The 18451-nt window shown below is 46.3% G+C and overlaps 1 protein-coding gene across 1 annotated transcript in view; it reads right to left on the bottom strand.

The window, feature by feature from the left end:
* LOC308328543 (signal-induced proliferation-associated 1-like protein 2) overlaps positions 1 to 1186 on the bottom strand; it is a gene marked incomplete at its 5' end in the record, with an annotated part of 108680 nt that extends 107494 nt beyond the window's left edge. The window contains 4 exon segments of the mRNA XM_080782445.1: positions 6 to 949; positions 952 to 1138; positions 1141 to 1170; positions 1172 to 1186. Coding sequence (XP_080638571.1) covers positions 6 to 949; positions 952 to 1138; positions 1141 to 1170; positions 1172 to 1186 — 1176 coding nt within the window.
* Positions 1187 to 18451: the final 17265 nt, after the last annotated feature.

Raw genomic sequence — 18451 nt, 5'->3', positions numbered from 1 at the left:
CATACCGCCAGCCCTCCATCTCCGCCGCACGGCGTCACCCCTCCTCCTCCGGGCCCTCCCGCCCCCCCGGCGGACGCGGCCGAGGCCCCCGTGGTGGTGTTCTTCCTCTGGTGGCTGAGCGTGGCGCGGCTCGCCACGGCCTCGCTGATGCTGAACAGCACGCTCTGCACGTCGTAGTGGGCGAAGCACTTCTGGAAGCTGAGCGGCCGCCGGTCCTCCTCCATGGAGAGGAGGCGCAGCGCGTCGCTCTCGCTCTTGATGGCGCGCAGCTTCCGGAAGAGCGACGTCTCCGACGAGTCCGACTTGAGGCGCCGCATGAAGGACTCCTTCTCCCCGCCGCCCCGCCCCTCCCCCCCGCAGCCGCCGCGGCCGTAGAGCAGCGAGCTGTCGATGTAGTCGTAGCAGCCGCCGCCGCCCGCGATGACGATCTCGCCGCGGGAGATCTGCGCCGCCGTCTGCAGGCTGGGGGAGAGCGCCGCCACGTCGTAGCGCAGCAGCTCGGGGAAGCCCAGCGGCGGGACGCTGCGGTGGTCGCCGCCCGCCACCCCGCTGGCGTCCATGACCCGGTAGCCCCGCAGCATGGTGAAGAAGCCGTCGGCGCCGTTGGTGTTGTTGCCCAGGAGGCCCTGCCGGTCGATGGACGACGTGCTGCCGTACTCGCGGTGCAGCGCGGCGCCCGTGTTGGGGTTGACGGCGTTGGTGTCCATGGTGACGTCCTCCGAGTCGATGTCGCTGATGGTGACGTCGCTGTTGGAGCGCTGGCGGATGGGGTGCAGCCCGCCCGACTTCAGCGGGGAGGCGCCCAGCAGGTCGCTCAGCGTGTAGCGGTCGTCAGAGTAGTCCGAGTCCAGGGAGACCGGCTCGCTCTCCTCCAGCAGCTCCATCATGGCCTGGTCCCCCTGGCCGTTCTGGAAGGACGTGATGACGTAGTTGGGCGGGGGCCGGCCGTCCACACGTCCTTCCTCATGGGGGGCCAGTCGGTCACCCGGGCTCGGACGCCCATCTTGGGCATGGCCGGCGTGCCGTTGGTGGAGGCCGGTGGTCCCATGCTCCCGCCGCCGTTCAGGGCTTTGTGTTTCCTGCTGAACAGCTCCTCTGGTTGCATGGCGTTGGTGGTGGCGTGCCTCTCTGCAGGGCCTCACCGCGCTTTGATTTGTTGTCTGTCACAGGGGCTCAAAATACTCATATCCTGTCGGCGGACTCGTTGTGGAGCAGACGACACTCGGCACCCCTCCTCGTCTTTACATGATGCAAGTCGCTCATCGGTGTCCGGCGGGGGGTGGGGGAGGGTGGGAGGAGGGGGAGGGGAGGGAGGAGGAGGAGGGGGAGGGGGGGTGGGGGAGGAGGAGGAGATCCTTTCTCCGGAGTCAGCGGACCGACCGTTGTCGTCACAAGTCCATAACTCACAGAGGGCCGCTGGCTGCACGGCGACAGACGCGCACCATTTGGGTGTCAAGGACGAGTTCTTGCTGCGTTCTCCTTTCACAGCACAACGCTAATTCAGGAGGACAGCTGGACCCGTCGGATCTGTGGGACGACAACAAAGAAAGACGGGAGAACACGTTAGCAACGCAACGACACGAGACGAAGAAACGCTGAGACAGAGTGTTTTATACACAAGAGAGGAGAAGCATCATGGAGGGTTTTTTTTCCTGCGAAACAAGCTGTTAACACCAAGTCAAGTTCAGCTATGATAAAATGATTACCGGTGTTATTATCACCTCCTGAATGAATGAACCATTGTATAAAGCGCTTTGAGCACTTGGAAAGGCGCTATAAAAATGCAATTCATTATTATTATTGACCTGAATTAACCGTACTTTTTTCTTAACCTTTTAAAAGGCTCCCAGGGGGTTACAGAATAAGGGCTGTAGTAACAACAGCTATTCAAAGCGAGATGGCATTGATTATACAACAGCTTTACTTGTACGTTTAGCCGTTGTGAGATGCTGTAATGAGCCTGTATGTCTTGCTCGGTGCTTCCACCAACGCCTCAGCAGATGGTGATGGAGCTAGGTCGTAGCTAGTAGCAGCAACAAGGAGCCAGATGTTCATTTAGATGGAGAGATCTGCTCTAATGGCTTGCAGCGTCATCACATCCACAAAAATCATGCAGGAATATCAGTTTATGCATTATTATTCAATTGAATTTAATCTGTGGTATAACTTGGTTAGGATGAAAAGTAATAATTAAGGCACAGTAAGCATTAGATACTTAAAAGTGTTACATCTTTTCTGTTTTGCGAAAACTGTTAATTAGAAAATCACACGTGTGTGAAGTGAGCTGCGCTCTCATAATCGTATACATCATTGTATACATCACATTCCGTGCTCAGCAGCCAATCAGCTGAGCACCATTCCATGCTCAGCCAATCAGCCGAGCACATGCTGTACTCAAACGGACAGACGTTGAGTATATACGGAGTCCTGGAGGTCTGGGATCAACCCACTTAGGTCTGAGTTTTGAACCACGCTGCCCTGGGGTCGTACAGCTATACGCCACAAAGACTAATCGCTTCAAACTCATCCTTTTTGTGTCCCCGGCTGCTATTCAGCAGATAGCACTTTATTCTTGGACTCTCTTTGCAACATATTGCACCACTAATGCACTTCTGCAGACTTTGCTATTATTGCCAATGTCATGCATTCTCTGTCTCTCTAGTGCCCTGTTCTTAGATCTTAACCCATTCTGAACGGGAATACCCATTTTTGGTGTCAGCATCATGTTATGCTTTATAGCTATTGAAAAATAGCAGATCTACAAGCTCATAGCGCGCCACCGAGTGGCGCGCTATGAGCTTGTAGGTCTGCTATTTTTTTTTTAAATCGAAGAACGACTGACATTTTTTAGAATCTGATCTCAGGTCAGAATGGGTCAATCAGACCAGTGTGTGTCCAGTGGAAACCTCGTATGAATCTGATCTCAGGTCAGAATGGGTCAATCAGAACCAGTGTGTGTCCTAGTGGAAACCTCGTATGAATCTGATCTCAGGTCAGAATGGGTTAAGTCTTGTTTTGAATGTTGTTTGTGTTGTGTGTATTTCTTTTTACTATTATCTGGCTGCAAACCAATTTCCCGCAAGGGACAATAAAGCTAACCTTGAACTTGAACCGTGAACATCAGACACACACACACACACACACACACACACACACACACACACACATACACACAATGCATTGCATATAGGAGCAGCTAGCGTCACTCAGACATGTATTTTCTTAAGAGCTGCATTACAGAGCTTCTCTACTCCATGTCTGAAGTACAATTATTGTTCTATAGACACAAAACCTTTGCATATAATCTGAATTCCATACCAGCAGCAGCACAGCACACAGCGCTATCTTTGTTTAACACTGCAGATAACAGGCTTGGGCTTAACACAGCGTATAATGGCTTTATCAGCAAAACAAATTTGACAGGAAAACGGCTTTGCTGCAGTGATAAGACGTGGAAACCACCGTTACATGAACCAGTTAATTAACCACCAGGCACGTGCAGAGAGTGTTAGAGGGGGCAGGGGCGGAAATCCCGTAAGAGGGCACTTTTGGACCAAAATAGCAGCGCTGCGACGCGTTGAGAGCTTGTAGATCAGCTATTTTCAGTGTCACAAACCCAGCACTCTACTTATCTACTGGAGATGGAGTGTAACGATATGGATTTAGAAACACATCTGTTCAACACAAAATGCTGCTGTGGCAGGGGGCGGGATCAAGGTGTCTGTGAGTGGGGTGACAGGGCTGGTTTTGCCAGCTCACAGGCACACCTGCAGCAGATTGTGTCAATTAAATGAAGGACAGCTGCTGTGTATATATAAGGAAGCTAATGTGCTTGTGTTCTCTGTTGTAGTGAGAGGCTATGGGTCCAGACAGAGCCACACAATACTCCACATTCCTGCCTGTTATAGTTTAATGTCACACGGTGACTGTTTAGTTCATGTATAGGATTAGTATAGGATTCACATTGAGGACACTCTGTGACTTGTTACATTTTAGTTTTGGCTCCTGTTGATGACTGAGATAGTTTGTTTGTTGACCAATTCCCTGGATTAAGAGGAATATACAGCCTACTTGAGAACAACTGCCGGCTGTGTCGTGCCCTGGGTTGTGACCAGCTTGGTCACAGCTGCGTTCCAAGTTCAGGAAAAAAGAAATTCTCCTGAATGCTGTGTTCCGGTATGTATGGAAAGGTGTGGCGTTTTGCATTTCTTTCACCATGTAGTAAATGCTGCATTCGTGGTCTGAAGAGGGCATGAGTCTCTCAGTTGTTTTACAGAAGGGTAAAAGGGCAGGGGCTGAACAAGCCCCCTTCGATGTCTATGTGTGCACGTCCCTGAAGTTAACATCCTACCCACCCCTCCCTCCCTCCTCCCTCCCTTCGTCAGCTGGGGAATGTAAATAATAACAGCCAGCAGCTCCTCTGGACAAAAGGCCTGGAATCAGCAGCTCTCTCTATGTTCATTAACCCATTTTGGACCGATTAAAAAAAGGCTTCTAAATCCTAATAGTTTAATGAAAAACCCATGTTTCTATATGACAGTTGTGCTCAACCTTTTTCATGTCAAGGACCCCCAGTTAGTTCCAGAAGCAAATATTTTAGTTAAAATATATATTCAATGATTTGTGTCACATTTTAACGACTTTTCAAAAATAGCAGATCTACAAGCTCGTAGATGAGCTTGTAGATCTGCTATTTTTCAATAGCTATAAAGCATGACATAATGCTTAAAACAAACACCAACAGGGGGTTCCCTTCCCGCCCAGAATGGGTTAACCTGAGGCGCGGAGGTTGAAAAAAAAAACCCCTGACAGGCATGTCCTTGATATCCAACACACTCCCTCCCTCTGGGGAGGTTTTCATATGTCACACGCAGGCAGCAAAACTCCCAGGGTCTACATATTCATACATAACCGATGCCCCCCCCCCACACAGAGACCATCTGTACATACTGTATATGCAATTGAGGTGAAGCTTTGGTCATATATTTACTGTAGCTGCAGTTTAATAAAACAAGACAGGGTCTATTAACAGCGTGGCACTGCATGGCTCCCATGTACTGTACTGTAGATCTCAGGGTTCAAGGCATTCAATAATTCAACTTAAAGGGACATTTCTTTTACCGCTGGAAGAAACTGCAGTCGCTCAATATTAATAGTATTTGTAGTAGATCAACAGTAGCGTAATTTGAAATTTGCACCCTATTATGGCCAGAATAATTATGTAGTCTGTGTGTTTGACTGGGATTTCTGAATTCCTACAATGACCATGATGCATTGGGGGCACTGTCCCACCTTGTGGAGAGGGGGTTAGGGCTGTGTTACTAAGACAACATGTAGTAACACCAGGGAGGAAGTCAGACCAGTACCCATGTGTACCTATGTGACCAGTTAAAATGTACTGGCCTGTTAAAAGATTAGAGTTAAAATGTTTTTAACTCTAATCTTTGCTTCTGGCCCTGAAACAACATATTTTCAAATGGGGGTCGGCGGCCAATTACATAAAATGTTTGGGGTCCTCGATATGAAATATTGAGCACCACTGACACATAGAAACATAAGAGTATTTCAGAAAACTGTCGGGATTTCGAAGACATATTTTAAATGTTGACGTGGGTTAACATTTCAAATTCAAAGCGCAGAACACTTCCCAGTATCCAAACCAAATCCCAGCTCTTTGGGGGTGATGGTGTGATGTTCAGACTGGGGGCCTTCATGCCAAGATGTCCCTAAACACTGACACACTGTTGCATCAGGCATACAGTATAATATCACACCACACTGTCTGATGTGTGACACAGTAGTCACCATAAGAGCCGTCATGCGTTGACCTAAATGGGTTTCTCTTGTTCTGCAGCAGCAGCAGCAGAGCTGGCACTGCAGGTCTGCCTCCTCTCTCTCCTGGCGCTATGCAGTCATGTGATCACATCATATTAACCCATTCTGAACGGGAACCCATTTTGGTGTTGGCATCATGTTGTGCTTTAGCTATTGAAAAATAGCAGATCTACAAGCTCATAGCGCGCCACCGAGTGGCGCGCTACGAGCTTGTAGGTCTGCTATTTTTTGAAAAATCGAAAGAACAACTGACATTTTTAGAATCTGATCTCAGGTCAGAATGGTTTAATCGGACCAGTGTGTGTCCAGTGGAAACCTCGTATGAATCTGATCTCAGGTCAGAATGGGTTAAGGTAGTCCCACGGCGGCCATTTTGCTCATACATCATATTCAGGGGGTAGAGTTTTTTTTACCTTAGAGTATACAGTATATATATTAATAGACACGGCACCGGATTTCTCCTCCCAGCCACACTTTCGCATTAAGTTGCTCAAAACTTCGTGAACGCGCCGGCTGGCCGTTGACTATCATTGCATGCGTTCACGTATGAAACAGCGTTCGTTCACGGACCAGCTTTGTAGCCGTCGTATAGACTTTTGCAGCAGCAGCAGCTACAAGGGTCTGATGCATCTTTGCATCATCTTCTGTACTGTACGTCGCTGTGCTTCCATTCAAAATGAATGGTGGACTGTATCTTTGCATCTGCCCATGTGAACGCATGCAGCAAAAGACTTCATGTTGAACAGGAGGACGTCTGTCTGTGTCTAGAGACTGACTCAGTGCGCGTCCCCCCCCCCTTGGTTTCAGATAGCTTACGTGACATCAGCCTGTCCTTGACTGGACCTCGCTGTCATAGACATGGTTTCCAGACTACTATACATACACACCATGTTTACATTAAAAAGGAGATAAACAATGTCAGGGTGTAAATGTGGGCCACATGAAGATTAGTAAAGAAACCAGACCAGACATACGGGACACGTCTGAAGCATCGCTGTAATAAACAAAGTAACTACGTACATTTACTATAAGTACTACTGTACATCTCAGAGGCAAATATTGTACTTTTACTCCACTACATTTATTTTGAAAACTAGTAGAAAACTAGTTATACTAGTAGATTTTGAGTAGTACAAAACATTCATTAAGCACTTGTCTTCATCCGTATATATACATTTTGGCCATTTGAACAAGCCCACAATGTGTCGCATCGAGACTTACTTTGTACATTTTTTAATTCTGGACTTTTACTTGTAAGAGAGTACATCTACATGGCAGTATTGAGACTACTTAAAGTAAAACATTTGAGTACTTCTTGCACCACTGGTAATAAAGTATACTGACGTTATACGCCTGGGCCAAAGAAGAGTTCAAGGACAGTACTACTGTAAAATGGGTAAATGGTGCATTTATATAGCACCTTTATCAAAGGCGCTTTGCATAAAAATGGTAAATGGTTCATTTATATAGAACCTTTATCCAAGGCGCTTTGCATAAAAATGGTAAATGGTGCATTTATATAGCACCTTTATCCAAGGCGCTTTACATAGATTGTGCATTACATTCACCCATTCACACACCGATGGCGGCGGAAACCATGCAAGGCACCAACCAGCACATCAGGAGCAATTAGGGGTTCAGTGTCTTGCTCAAGGACACTTCGACACTAACTCTGGGGGAGCCCGCAGGGTTCGAACTGGCAACCTTGCGGTTCCCATCCAGCCACTCTAACCCTGAGACACCGCCGCCCACTGCGTGTCACTGCGTGACCTAAAATATAATAGTACTGTCTCAAGTAGGTCTATTTGGCAAACAAGTTACAAACCCATAATCCACCCTGTTTCTGTGTGTCTCTCTCTCTCTCTCGCCTCCAGAGATCATGAGCAATGATACAAGAGTCTATATTATAGTTCCTTTGTCTCATATCACAAAACAGAAATAAAATATACACTGTCTGTATATTTTTCAGAAAGAGTGAAGGGTGGGGTTGGTTGTGTACTGTAGACAGTGGAAACCTGAGTATTTTAGTGTGTTCCAAGAAATGGAAGGTTTTGTGACCACGGGGGCTGTATACGTAGTGGCTTCATATTCACAAGGACATCATGATCTGGAGTGACAGCGTATTTCACACCAGCACGCTCGGCTAGGACAGCCCAGACAGAGACTAGAGTATCACTGTGTGAATGAATACACAATATAACAAGCGGGACTTGTTCTGAATGATGCTATTTATATTTTGTTTCCTGGTAGATCCGGGAAATTGTGTCTAAATGAGTGTCGTGTAATCTAGAATATCAAAGCAGTTCCTCTATTATGGCTAGAATGTGCAAAGCACAATCCATAATCAGAATATATAGAACATCCAGGGTTCCCTTTTAGCTGTACTAATTGGCCTTATTTATGTTCACTTCATTAGGTTATCATATCATATCATATCATACTATAATTAAGCCTCTGTCTGTCTGTCTGAATGTGTATCACTGTGCCTACAATAGCCAACTGTGTTCGTACAGACTAGTGTTTCTCAAGTGTTTCTCAACGGGAGGTCATCATATCATATATCATCATATCATACTATAATTAACTCAATGTCTGTCTGTCTGTCTGTCTGAATGTGTATCACTGTGACTACCATAGCCAACTGTGTTCGTACAGACTAGTGTTTCTCAATGGGGGTGGCACCCCCCCCAGCAGTACTGTGTGACAGGGATGTGATGGTACTGGTTAGGTCATCATATCATATCATCATATCATATCATCATCATATCATACTATAATTAACTCAATGTCTGTCTGTCTGTCTGTCTGTCTGTCTGTCTGTCTGTCTGTCTGTCTGTCTGTCTGTCTGTCTGTCTGTCTGTCTGAATGTGTGTCACTGTGACTGTCGTAGCTCCTCACTGCCTGCACCAATCACTCCCACTTTTCACACAGACATTGACCATACTAATATGGAGGTCTTATAACGATTAACGAAGGCCTTTTTCCAATTCAACAAATTGGAAAAAGCGCACCCCAGTAGTGGGGAGGTGCTGACTGACCGCAGGAGATAAAACTAAGACTTAAAGAAAGGAAAGAGGCCACACAGCAGGTACTTCTCCAATCTCCATACCCTGAAGAAGGCATCTCTTGCTCGCCGAAACGTTGTTTTAATAAAGTTTCTAGCATGGTGACTATACGAGCTGTGCTGTGGCCTCTTTCCTCTCTTAGTCACACTTCATTAGGTTAGGACACCAACAGAAAATGTCACCAGTACACAAAGACACAAAGACACACTACACATCCAATCTTCCAGTAAGTAGTGCTCTGTTTCTGTATCCAATCCTCGAGTAAGTAGTGCTCTGTTTCTGTGCTCACACTAAGACATTAAACCATTCTGAACGGGAACCCATTTTGGTGTTGGCATCATGTTATGCTTTAGCTATTGAAAAATAGCAGATCTACAAGCTCATAGCGCGCCACCGAGTGGCGCGCTACGAGCTTGTAGGTCTGCTATTTTTTTGAAAAATCGAAGAACGACTGACTTTTTTAGAATCTGATCTCAGGTCAGAATGGGTTCATCAGACCCAGTGTGTGTCCAGTGGAAAACCTTGTATGAATCTGATCTCGGGTCAGAATGGGTTAATACACATCCAATCCTCCAGTAAGTAGTGCTCTGTCTCTGTGCTCACAGAGTTGATGTTCCATCCATGCAGCGGAAAGCTCCACAAAGAATGTCTGTGTGACATCGTCGTCGAGAGCATCTTGGCTCTCAATTATTTTTGTGATAAAGAGTTCATAAATAGTACCCGAACCTCTATTATCAGTCACGCGTAAATCATACTATAATTCTGAAATATAGCCAGCACAAGTACAGTACAAGTACAGTACTTTCTAGTTCAGTGTTTTTCAGTGTCTGGTCCGGCCAACAAAGGGTGAAAGTTTGACGCTTACGTAACTCCGTATATAACTCTGAGAGTGTAGGAATGGATTTATTCCAATCTACGTAATTATCGACAATTTAGCTTGTAAACAGAGCAAGACCTTCAATTACATTTACAGCTGTTTTAATGTTAATCACCATTAGAAGCTACTTAGACGTTTTATATGAATATGGCCCCTAGCTATAGCTGCAGCACACGTTCTCCAGCTGACATGGTTCAATGCAAAGCATGAAGTACGATTTATAAGAGTGCTAAAAGTATTATTAGAAATGAAGGAGAGGCTTATCCGTGTTAATAACAGTATTAACGACAGTGAACGTTCCTGCAATTCTGTCACAATTCAGACACACTCATCCATTATAGAATATAATGAAATTGGCCTTTATTCTTGGCTTCTGTACAAGAATGAGATCCCATTGATCTCTCAAAGGCATGGACTGGAGCCAGTTTTGTTTGTTTATTTTTTTAATGTCATATTTATTTTAGTCATCTGAAAAGTTTAGTTTTAGTCTAGTTTCAGTCGACAAAATATCATAAAACTTTAGTTGACAAAATCTACAGTTAATTTTGGCGACGGAATTTTTATTTTGCCGGGCCTTGATGGCGTCGTAATGCCTTATTTTACACGTGGTTGAATGCTGAAAATAATAATATATATTTTTTAATAAATAAATTTAACCCATTCTGGGCAGGAACCCCTTTTGGTGATTTAACAAAGCATTATGTTATACTTTAGCTATTGAAAAATAGCAGATCTACAAGCTCATGAGCTTGTAGATCTGCTATTTTTTGAAAAATCTCGAAAATGTGGCACAAATCTTTAAATAGCCAGTCGACGGACAGTTTTCATCATAGTTTCAAGGTCGACGAGATTAAAGAGAAGAGTGATGTCTCCCTGGCGACCAAACACACCCACGTGTCAGTCAACCATGACTGAACCCTGCCTTCACAACCATGACTGAACCCTGCCTTCACAACCATGACTGAACCCTGCCTTCACAACCATGACTGAACCCTGCCTTCACAACCATGACTGAACCCTGCCTTCACAACCATGACTGAACCCTGCCTTCACAACCATGACTGAACCCTGCCTTCACACCCATGACTGAACCCTGCCTTCACAACCATGACTGAACCCTGCCTTCACACCCATGACTGAACCCTGCCTTCACAACCATGACTGAACCCTGCCTTCACAACCATGACTGAACCCTGCCTTCACAACCATGACTGAACCCTGCCTTCACAACCATGACTGAACCCTGCCTTCACACCCATGACTGAACCCTGCCTTCACAACCATGACTGAACCCTGCCTTCACACCCATGACTGAACCCTGCCTTCACACCCATGACTGAACCCTGCCTTCACAACCATGACTGAACCCTGCCTTCACAACCATGACTGAACCCTGCCTTCACAACCATGACTGAACCCTGCCTTCACAACCATGACTGAACCCTGCCTTCACAACCATGACTGAACCCTGCCTTCACACCCATGACTGAACCCTGCCTTCACAACCATGACTGAACCCTGCCTTCACAACCATGACTGAACCCTGCCTTCACAACCATGACTGAACCCTGCCTTCACACCCATGACTGAACCCTGCCTTCACAACCATGACTGAACCCTGCCTTCACAACCATGACTGAACCCTGCCTTCACAACCATGACTGAACCCTGCCTTCACAACCATGACTGAACCCTGCCTTCACAACCATGACTGAACCCTGCCTTCACAACCATGACTGAACCCTGCCTTCACAACCATGACTGAACCCTGCCTTCACAACCATGACTGAACCCTGCCTTCACAACCATGACTGAACCCTGCCTTCACAACCATGACTGAACCCTGCCTTCACAACCATGACTGAACCCTGCCTTCACAACCATGACTGAACCCTGCCTTCACACCCACATTTAGAGCATTATAGGCCCAAAGACTAAAGTGCAATGCTAGCTAAAAAGTGCCACCTGTGCAAATACCTTTTATGAATGGCAAACATTCTGTCACGGAAGCTTTTTACAGATGACTGAGAAGATTCAAAGAACAAAAGCAGAACAGGGAAAGTTGACATAAATCTCAACGCATGACAAACAAAAAACCAAGACATTTGACGTCGTAGAGAATTAAAGTCTAAAGTCATTCCCAAGGTCCACACTCCACAGCTTAACAACTTAAGCCCTAGTATTACTTGGTTTTATGACATAGGAAAAGGGGAGCATACTTTAGTCCGACATATCTTTGTTTCGAAGGAGCATTGGTCCGACTCGGGGTAGGGTTGGGGGTTAGGTTTAGGTGTGCTGCCCTGTGCTCGCGCTTATGGTTAGGGTGAGGGTTTGGGGTATAGTAGTCGAACCATAGGAAAATAGCCGATCTATATGGTTATACGACACATGTCCGTTATTTTTCGCTATATACTTGACAATTCGTGACACTTTCTTTTGACAGTATACTATAGTTCTAATGAATCCATAATCCATGAAAAGACTCACTCTATCGTGACAGACCTTTTCACAAAGAGATCGTTGGTCTCCAGACAGTTCCGGTCGGTCTTGCTGCCCATTCTCTCTCTCTCTCTCCCACAGATGGTCAGATTTCAAAGTAACCAAACAAGGAGTGTGAGGAATGAGGACGAGGGGGAGAGAGAGAGAGACTACTTTCTGTTTATGATCATACATGTCCGCCCTGTCACTGCTACAACTTAGAGGGTCAGAGAAAGGTGAGGCGCCCCCTTATTTCACGCTGCAACAGACAGACAGACAGGCAGGCAGGCCGGGGCTAAACACAAACCAAACCAGTGCTGAGCACGGTGGTCCCCCTTCCACCCCACCCCCCTTGTGCAAGCTACTTTCACTGCAGACAGTGATTAATGAACACAGTTGTGCTGTGTCCCTCTCCACCGACACCCCCCCCCTCACACACACACACACACACCCCCTCCTTTGACGGAGTGCGTCCACGCTATAACTTGGTCAGCGAAATCTATCGTTCTCCGTTGACCTGGGGGAGGCTGTTTCCTGCTCGCTTTCCTTTGTGACTGTGTGTACGAGACAAGGGAGGCAGCAGATGGAAGGTATAGGCGGTCGGCCGTTGCTAACAGCCCTTTATTACCGGAGTAATGTATGGCCATTATAGGTGCTTAAGACACGAGGCCGAGTGAATAGGGGAGAGAAAGAAAAGGAGGGTGTGCACTGTGCAGCAGCAGCGGCGCCTAATTACAGTGATGAACTCATTTTACTGTCTCTGCCTGTCAGAACGCCTGGCTTTCATCTTGGTTTCATCCAGAGGAGGAGAGGAGCACACAGAGAGAGCACAGAGGTTCTGCCAAGGTCTTAAAATAAATAATCCTTTGACATTGTAGTGGCCTGATTAAAGGCCTGTCGCACGGATATTAATACGCTGTCATAAAAGTGACGGTGTGTCGTCCACCATCCCGAGACAAGTCCTCTGCCATCAGCGATGGGGCCTGTCTGTAGACTCTGTCTGTACCCACTGGAAGGCAAGGCAGGCCTGTCTGTGTATACTCTGAACCCACTGGAAGGCGATAGGCCTGTCTGTGTATATACTCTGAACCCACTGGAAGGCAAGGCAGGCCTGTCTGTGTATACTCTGAACCCACTGGAAGGCGATAGGCCTGTCTGTGTATACTCTGAACCCACTGGAAGGCAAGGCAGGGGAAGCAAGGCGTGATCTGACTGATCTCATCCTCAGTGACAACCTTTAGACTACATTCAGCCTCTAAAAGTGATGAAGCTATAAAGTTATTGATATAACCTTAAGCTTGCAGATCTGATATTTTTGAAAAATCGTGAAAATGTGCCACAAATCTTTGAATATATATATATATAGTAAACGATTTTAACTAAAATCTTTGCTTCCGGGGGGAGGGTCCCTGGAACAACTCAGATGGGGTTCAGCGGCCTCTTCCATATAATCTTTGGGTTCCTTGACATGAAATATTGAGCACCACTGATATAGAAACATAGGTAGTTCAGAAAACTGTCATGATTTAGAAGACTTTTTTTTTTTTAATTTCGGCCTAAATGCAAAATGTGAGCACTTTTCCACCAGCACTGCTTTAGAGGCAGAGCTGTTTTATTATGCATCCTAAACCCCTGCATTAATCACAACCTCAGTGCTTTAGTGTTCAAGGTGTCAACATGTCTTGTGCTTCTGATGGACAACAACACTGCTTAGAGTGTACGACACGGTCCATGTTAACACCCCGAGCGACAAGGACGGAGTTCTCCGTTCAAATCAATTAGTAACGCCCGGCGCTAGTCAGGACGGAGATTGATCAAAAGGACGGAAGATTTATTGATATCAAAACCGATCGCATCGCTCCACAGGCTGGGAGCGTCTGTTGGGCAACATTCAATGTCATTTCCGGTCGGGACGTCATCGAAAATATGTCCCTCCCCCCATTTTAGCCGATGAGACCGAAAATCTTAAAAAAAACGTGAATAACTCTTGATCTAAATCATTCTGTCCAATTATTATTATTATTAATTTTTTTAAGATATTTTTTTGCGGCTTACGCCTTTTATTGTTTTTTTGAAGGGACAGACAGTAGGCTGACAGGAAACGGGAGAGAGAGATGGGGGGGGGAGACATGCAGTAAAGGCCGTGTCGGGCTCGGAGTCGAACCCGCGGGCACACTGCGACTGGATTACCAGTCGGGTGCCCAGACGGTTATACGCCACCGCCTGGGCCAATTCCGTCCAATTCTATACGCAAAGATCATGTGTTAGACGGCCCACCGCAGTCCCGTCGCTAGTCGCGTTAGAATTAATCATACTATTGTCGATCACCTCGGGAGTGTTTTGGCTACATCTAGCTTCTTCAGCTACATCTAGCTACTTCAGCTACATCTAGCTACTTCAGCTACATCCGGGATAGCGCCCTGGTCCGTCGCAAAATGTGCTCCGTTGCTATAAATCGCTGTGATTTATTGGATTAAATAAGCCCTAGAGTCCCGGTGGTGTTAAGAGCCGTCTTGGACGGTGTCTGGCCTGTTTCCCCCGAGGCGAGAGTCTAGAGCCCAACCGTGTTTGTTTAAGTCTTCGCATGCTGCCGTGGGGCAATGCCGAGTTAATGGGGGTGAACGCAGACCCATAATTATGGCAAATTATCTTTAATAAAGCCAGGTGTAATTGACCAATATTAATGGTCCCCTCTCAGGCTATAGCAGGAAGTGGTAGCTGACCTCGTGTCCCTGGTGAGTGTCGACCTCCCAGAGCTGAGGTCAAGCCATGATGATGCAGTCATCATCACCCCCCCATCCCCCCGGCCCCCCCTCCCCCTGGCCATGCTTAATTAGGGTCTAGGGTAGGTTAGAGGCCAAGGTGATTATTCCAATCTTCTAGCTCATGGATTCCATCATATAGCGAGGCGGCGCAGATTGAATTTGGCTATGTTTATGTTTATATATATATATATAGCACACAAAAACAAGCATGTCAAATATCACCGCGTGGATGCCTGGGGCAATATGCATCGCAACGGCAGATACGTCTGGCCATGTACAGTAGGTGGGCTGTTGTCGCTCTTCTCATCATACCATGTAGTACAGGGCTTACAGTGGTTAAGGAGAATTATACCCGGTGTGCAAATGCGCCTTGCATGCATGCCTTTGATCTACCCGCAGAAAACATTTTGACGACAAATGCGCACTGGGGGGCATCGGTTGTGTGCCCCCCTGATTATTAATAACACCTAAACATGTATGTAAACACAACATGAACATAGTACTGTTATTATGCATATAGCATTCTCGCAGAGAAATATTTTCGAATAAAAGAATGAAAAAAAAACAATGGTTCAAGCCCAATAACAAGATTCGAGTGCCAACCCTAAGGAGCGAAGGTTCAAACCCTGAATGTTGGGGGACAGCCTCAGTGGCTCCATGGGCTCACCTGCAGCAGCAGCAGGACATTAGTGAAAGTCCCACCCAGTGTATAGGACTGGGTCGGGTCCAGACAGAGCCCAGATGATGATGAAGCTATATATATATATTATATGTTTACTCGTCTCTGCTGCCTGCTGACCTCCTTTTGTCTCCCTCTCTGTCTCATGATGGTCTTGGCTGAGGTCAGCTGTCTGGCGCTCACATGTAAACAACAAGCCCCTAATCGCCTCCGTTTCTCCTTCACAACTCCCTTCATATCACTGGCTGCCTGTTTTTAAGACGCAGACTTTGAGCCCGCACGCACAGACGCACGCACACACGCACACACACAAACAAGGCACACTTCCCCCCGCCCCTGTCTTGTCTTTATTACCCTCAGTCTGTCTGCTCTGCTGTTGTCAGAGAGTCAGCGCTGATGTCAGTGGACTTACATAACCATTTAAAGTCACAATACTGTCAAAACAGCCGTGAAAATGTAACTGTGGATTATATACTTTATACTTTATGCATTCAATGAATCAAGAAGCAATGAGTTCTTAACTCCTCTTCCTTTGGTAATACAAATCAAGCGCCACTCTCTCTGTCCTAAACAAAATGTCAAGCAGCTGCAGTCAGTGCTTGTTAAAAATTCAACAAATTCCCATTCACATGTTTGAGTATTTCTGATTGAATAACCAACCAGGCCTGGCTGTGCCCGTTACACGTCGTCAGGGCCCCAGATGCGACAGCTGGCCGGGGTCCAATATCTCAATGGTTTCCCCTAAACCCTCCTCCTACGGAGGGTGTTAGCTCTCCATTCAAAGCCGGTCATTAAAATCTCACCGTTCGTCACTATGCCTGCAGGGCAGGCGGTAACTGGGCCGGCCCCGCTGTGTGTGTTCCTGATATAACAATAAGAGGGGTGGAGCTGCCCCGAGAGGTGGAGTTCATCGTAGCCTGAGTTATAGTTCTGTGTGTCCAGGAGGGAGGAAGGTGTGGGCGGGCAATTACAGGCCAGGCCGAAGCAGCATCCGCGCTAATTTGAGTGTCAGCTGGTGGTGGTGGTGCACGAGGAGCCCCCCCCACCCCCCCTCCCGTTTAAGGAGGTTGAATTATGGTGACATCGGAATGAAAGGAGACAGAGAGAGAGGAGAGCCATGTATTGGTTTTGTTCTTTTGGAGCACACACACACTTCCATCAGTGATGATGATGATGGCCTTTGTACAAACCAACAAAGTGCACACATGTACACTTTCTTACAACAAGTGCCCCCTAAGGTCGGAGGGGGGGCTTTATTTGGGAAGATGAGAGGCGCCCGGTTTCCCAGGCCCCTTCTTCTCTCTAATGAACTCTCAAGGAGAAGATTGTCCAATTAATTGGTTCTGTGGTTTAATTGCACAAGTCTCTCAGAGCAAGGTTTGGCAAAACTCCCATTCTGCCCCCTGTCCCGTCCCCCTGTCCCGTTCCCCTGTCCCCATCCCCTCTGTCCCCACTACTCTCATTCATTCTCTTAACACCCATTTTGCCCTGAGATCAGATTCAAAAAATGTCTTCTACATCCTGACAGTTTTCTGAAAAAGCTATGTTTCTATGTCAGTCGTTCTTTGATTTTTCAAAAATAGCAGACCTACAAGCTCGTAGCGCGCCACTCGGTGGCGCGCTATGAGCTTGTAGATCTGCTATTTTTCAATAGCTAAAGCATAACATAATGCTAACACCAAAAGGGGGTTCCCACCCAGAATGGGTTAACTATACCTTCAACCTGTCATCATCATGTCTATTTTAGACGAGATTATAGGTGAAACTTTTCCAAACCTTTTCATAAAGAAAATCACACCCGCGTGAAGTGAGGGGCCGGCCGGCCGCTCTTATAGACACTATGGGCTGTATTTTGCGTGTCTTAAGTACCTGGTCTTGAGTAAACTAAAGACCTGGAGGCGTGATCAATGCCATTTGGCTATTCTGAGTGGCCAAAGAGCATTGATCATTGGACGCTCTTAATCCTGAGCGATTTACAGTATAGGCAAGAACAACACAAGGTTAATACATCAAATTACATTCAAAGATAATCATTGAGAATCATAAGTAAGCTATAATTAAGAACCTAACTTCTGTCTAACAGTAGAATATCTATATATAGTAGCCTATACACTATAGAGTTGTATGTCTACAGATAATGTTATCTAAGCTTCTTTCCTGTTGCTGTCTCCCTGCTGACCTCTGCCCCCACCCCAAGGACATTGAACTCTGACCCCCATCCGTCCCTCCATCCCTCTACCCATCTGAACTCATGCTTATGTATATTCATTAGCATGTTAGAGAGTGTGGGTATGTGTGCATACTATACTGTATGCTATACATGCATTAAATTGCACTGTACAGTTATTTCCTCTCATGTACTTATCCAGATTATTCTTGGTTCTCCCATCATACTCATTACTATTTATTCTATTTATTATTCTGTATACATTACTGTATACATACTGTACATTTTTCTGTATTATTCTCTGATTTACTGCATTACTCTATTGCACTTGGGTGTTTTCAGACGACGGTGGAAGAAATGTAGGACGTCAGTCAGTCCTACTGTACATTTCTAAACCATTTCAAAAATGGCAAAAAAAAAACACTAGCTCTATACCCACTGCTCGCAACGTGGTGTGATGCAACGCACTGTGAGCTTGTAGATCGGCTTTTTCCGTGCATCACCCTTGTAAGTAACACAGTATTATTATTACTACAGGGCTTAACCCATTTAGACCTGATAACTGATTGTATAAATGTCGTTCTC

Source organism: Protomyctophum bolini (assembly GCF_963924005.1).
Source record: "Protomyctophum bolini genome assembly, chromosome: 14".
In the NCBI taxonomy this organism is placed as follows: domain Eukaryota; kingdom Metazoa; phylum Chordata; class Actinopteri; order Myctophiformes; family Myctophidae; genus Protomyctophum; species Protomyctophum bolini.
The sequence above is the reverse complement of the archived record's forward strand: the minus strand, read 5'-3'. Positions and strand labels throughout refer to the sequence as shown.